The sequence below is a fragment of the Juglans microcarpa x Juglans regia genome, chromosome 2S, assembly GCF_004785595.1.
Source record: "Juglans microcarpa x Juglans regia isolate MS1-56 chromosome 2S, Jm3101_v1.0, whole genome shotgun sequence".
Taxonomy (NCBI): domain Eukaryota; kingdom Viridiplantae; phylum Streptophyta; class Magnoliopsida; order Fagales; family Juglandaceae; genus Juglans; species Juglans microcarpa x Juglans regia.
In genome coordinates, this window is record NC_054597.1 from 14,749,266 (window position 1) to 14,753,517 (window position 4,252).

Here is a 4,252-nt window from a genome sequence, read left to right on the forward strand (position 1 = left end):
TTAACACACTGGTACCTTGCTTCTTCGAATGGCATCCACAAAGTGATCCACAGTAATGGCATCTTGCTACTGGGTTCGCAATTTCACCAGGAATTTTGGTGAAATGCTCCCATGTCCACGACCTCTTTTTAGAAGGTTGTGTTGGTTGATCTTGCTCAATGGGCATCTCCTCCTCTTCGTTGAACATATCCTCATCCTCTATATCAACTGGGAGTGGGAGTCGACTACTCGCACAAGATGTAGCTGCTCTAGATGTAGCTGCTCTAGATGTAGCTGCCCTAGATGTGGCTCTAGGGGTGGAAGTACCCACCGGTGTAGGAGTTGTAGCATTGGCATCCGCCACATTCCTTTGTGGACGATCATCTCCACTATGTCTAGGATCCATATCACAATCAATGAAGCTGAAAAAATTAAATTAGAAGCAAAAAATTAGTTTAAAAATAAACTAGGCTATTGTATTATACAATAGGATATGTATTATTGTATCATAATATATTATTGTATCGATGTATTATTACATCGAGGTTCGGTTGACTTGCGCTCGACTCAGCGGAACCCATCCAGAGAGGTTCGCTCGACGTGCGCTCGACGTTCGCTCGAGCGGAACCCATCCAGAGAGGTTCGCTCGACGTGCGCTCGACGTGACACTCGAGCAAAACCCATCCAGAGAGGTTCGCCCGAAATGCGCTCGACATGGCGCTCGAGCAGAATCCATCCAGAGAGGTTCGCTCGACGTGCGCTAGACATGGCGCTCGAGCAGAATCCATCCAGAGAGGTTCGCTCGAAATGCGCTCGACATGGCGCTCGAGCAGAATCCATCCAGAGAGGTTCGCTCGACGTGCGCTCGACATAGCGCTCGAGCAGAATCCATCCAGAGAGGTTCGCTCGAAATGCGCTCGACGTGGCGCTCGAGCAGAATCCATCCAGAGAGGTTCGCTCGACTTGCGCTCGACGTGGCGCTCGAGCCGATGTTCAATACAACGTGCGCTCGACTTGCGCTCGACACCTCGCTCGAGCGCAAGTCTGCAATACAATGTAAAATTTAGGGTTTTGAGCGCCGTGTTGGGACTATATTGAATATTCAATACAACCAATTCACAAGAATCACAATTGCTGGCTCCAATTCATAAGAGACGTGCTTGAATTAAATTTAGGGCTCACCGTAGGTGGAAGCTGAATAGAGGAGCAACGAGGAACGGCGGCACGGAGGAGCAACGACGAACGGCGGCACGCTGGCACTAGGACGGAAGACGCGAGAGAGAAGGGATGGTTCAGTCACTGGGACGGGAGACACGAGAGAGAAGGGAGAAGGAAGAAGAAGAAGAACTGGAGAAGGAAGAAGAAGGGGGGGAACGGGAACGTATGAGCCATGAGACTTCCTTAGGAAGACATATGAAACGACGCCGTTCCATATTAAGTGGAACAGTGTCGTTCAATAATTTTTTTTTAAACCCAGTTGTAAAACGACGTCGTTTTACAGCTGGGTTTAAAAAAAAATTCAGAGTCGGAGTCGGAGCTACATGGAGCTCCGACTCCGACTCCGCTTCCGAATCACTAGTCGGAGTAGTTCCAAATTCCGACTCCGAATTCCGACAACTCCGACTCCGTCGGAGTCGGCGTCGGAGCAGAGGTCGGACGGAGTCGGAATTCTCGGAATTTTGCACACTCCTAATATAAGGTGGGTCCTTAATATAAGGTGGGTCCTTCCATATAAGGTGGGGCCTTACTCGATGGCCTCAGTGGCCTTACATTTGAGCCTGCTTTGGTCTTATAATATACAAGTCACGTGACCTCGTTGTAAAAAAAATTTGAATCTATTATTAAAAAATAATTTTTTATGTACATCTCAAATTTACCTTTTTTTTTTTTAATCGTGAGACTTGCATATTCTGACTATTTTGCTAATTATCATCCTCACAATTCACATTTATTTTTTTTCATTTTTTTAAATTTTATTCAATTTAAACTAATTAAATTATTTTACTTATTATCTATACGCTACACATTTGATAAGAAAAAAATAAAGAAAAAAAAGTGTAATGTGTGGTGTGTTAGAATGATGAATATAATTTTTCATTGGCCTTATTTATTTTCACAATTCCTCTCAACGTATCTCATTTAATTATTACAATTTTTTTAAATTTTCATATAAAATAAAATAAACAATTTAATTTTTTTAAATTTTAAAAAAAATAATATTAAAAGTATATATTTTAATAATATTTTATTTAATTTTTAATTTTAATTTTAATTCATCCATCTGCAAGAAAAATAAAAGTTTTACATTAGCACCAACATAAACCAACGTGTAGTACAACACTAGTTGACAAAATAGAAGCAATTATATATTGAACTGAAAGGACGAGGATGGTTCTCCTTCCTGGATACCGGCCTAGAAAATTCAAACGACCACGTGCAAATTTGTTGTTTTTATATTTTCAAACTTGACGGCCGATCATGCATATATGACTCCCCTGGCTGACGTTCCCACACATGACGATCAACGTCAGGCTCGTGGGCCCCAAAGTTTCCTTTCCCAATACTCGCACTTTTTCAAGTGAACTGCGAATATATATATAAGCGTCAAGAAGGGAAAGGAAATTAGCAGCAAGCAGCAAGCAGCAAGCAGCAAGCCATCTAAATTCATCAAATTGTTGAAGTAATTTGTTAATGGGAGTCTCGGTCGTTAACTTAGCAGAAAAACAAATGGATCATCAGCGAAGTCAATCCTCTTCAACAAAAGTAGAAAGAAGAATCATAGAGAAGAACAGGAGAAATCAGATGAAAGTACTCTACTCCAGGCTCAATTCTCTCCTCCCAAACCCCGACTCCAAGGTACGTTTATACCTCTCTCTCTTTCTCTCCCTCTCTCTAATTTTCCACCTCTCTCAACAAAACATCCTTAATTTTTACTAAATTTGTCCAAGATCAACGAACGAACGTCAGAATTTGTACGTACTGTACGTGTCTGTAAATGTATATGTACAGATCTTGAATTATCTTCCATGAAATGCAGGAGGCAGTACACTCACTTCCTGATCAAATAGATGAAGCAATAAACTACATCACAAGCCTAGAGACAAAGCTGAAGAAATCCAAGGAGAAGAAAGAGAGCTTAATGGGCAGGAAAAAAAGACCGTATACATGCACAAATTTCGAAGAAACAGCAGGTCTAAAATCGCCGAAAATCGAAATCCGAGAAACCGGTTCCACGCTAGAGATCGTTTTGATAACTGGGCTGGATAATCAGTTCATCTTCTATGAGATGATTCACATTCTTCATGGAGAACAAGCGGAGGTCTTGAATGCCAGCTTTTCGACTTCTGGGGACTCAGTTCTGCATGTAGTACACGCAGAGGTATTTTAATCACTTATACGTATTTTACAAAAAATAGATTCTATATGTATCTCAAGATCATCATGACTATGATCATATATATGTCGTCGACACTTGGGTACTTAAATTTCGTTTTGTTCTATTTTTGTGCAGATTGTCGGATGTTCTTTCGATTTTGGAGCTGCAAAAGTGACGGAGAGGCTCAAGAGACTAGTTTACGGATCCACCAGTGATGTAGAATTATCACCAGACCTGTGGGACTTTCCTATAAATTCTGAGGCTTGGGGTTTCTGAAGATATTCAAGCAATGTGAATGGTTGATGTTCCCGTGGTAGCAAGAGGCCAGATGCGTGCAATTTTGTAAAATATCGTATTGTAAAAGTACTTAATTCAAGCCCATAAATTTTTAAGGTAATTATTATGGTAGCTATCTAGCTAGCTAGCCATCATGTATTCCTTCTCAAGATGATGATTAATTTCAAGATGTTATATATGAAATTGTGCCTAGTTTTGATTCAAATTAAGCTAGCTTTAATTTGATCAGTTTGTAATTAAGCTAGCTAGCTAGTTCTCCAATTCATGTATACCAATCTTGATAGGGAATGAGATAAAAGCATTGAAACCCCAACCTAAATTTCCTCCTCTTTGATAAGTAAGAGTTATATATATATATATATATATATATATATATATATATATAAAGCTTAGAAACCTGAACAAAAACAGTATCTCAGAAGCAAATTGAAGGAACGGAACCACAGACTCTATAATTTAGTCCGTTTACAATTTATTTTGAGGTTTGTAGCATCAAGAAATGGTTTTTCTTTAGACATGATATATGTTCTAAGTGTGAAAATAATGTAACAAGATCAAAAAGCGGCCATAATAATCATTCCATTGTATTGCACTACATAT

At 39.9% G+C, this 4,252-nt stretch overlaps 1 protein-coding gene across 1 annotated transcript; it reads left to right on the top strand.

Annotated features, from left to right (window-relative positions):
• Window positions 1–2,621: 2,621 nt before the first annotated feature.
• LOC121251446 (transcription factor bHLH162-like) lies at window positions 2,622–3,857 on the top strand. Its single transcript, XM_041150708.1, has 3 exons — window positions 2,622–2,835; window positions 3,017–3,358; window positions 3,491–3,857. Exons 1-3 carry the CDS (start codon window positions 2,671–2,673, stop codon window positions 3,629–3,631), a joined length of 648 nt encoding a protein of 215 aa, XP_041006642.1. The 5' UTR covers window positions 2,622–2,670; the 3' UTR covers window positions 3,632–3,857.
• The last annotated feature ends 395 nt before the right edge of the window (window positions 3,858–4,252 follow it).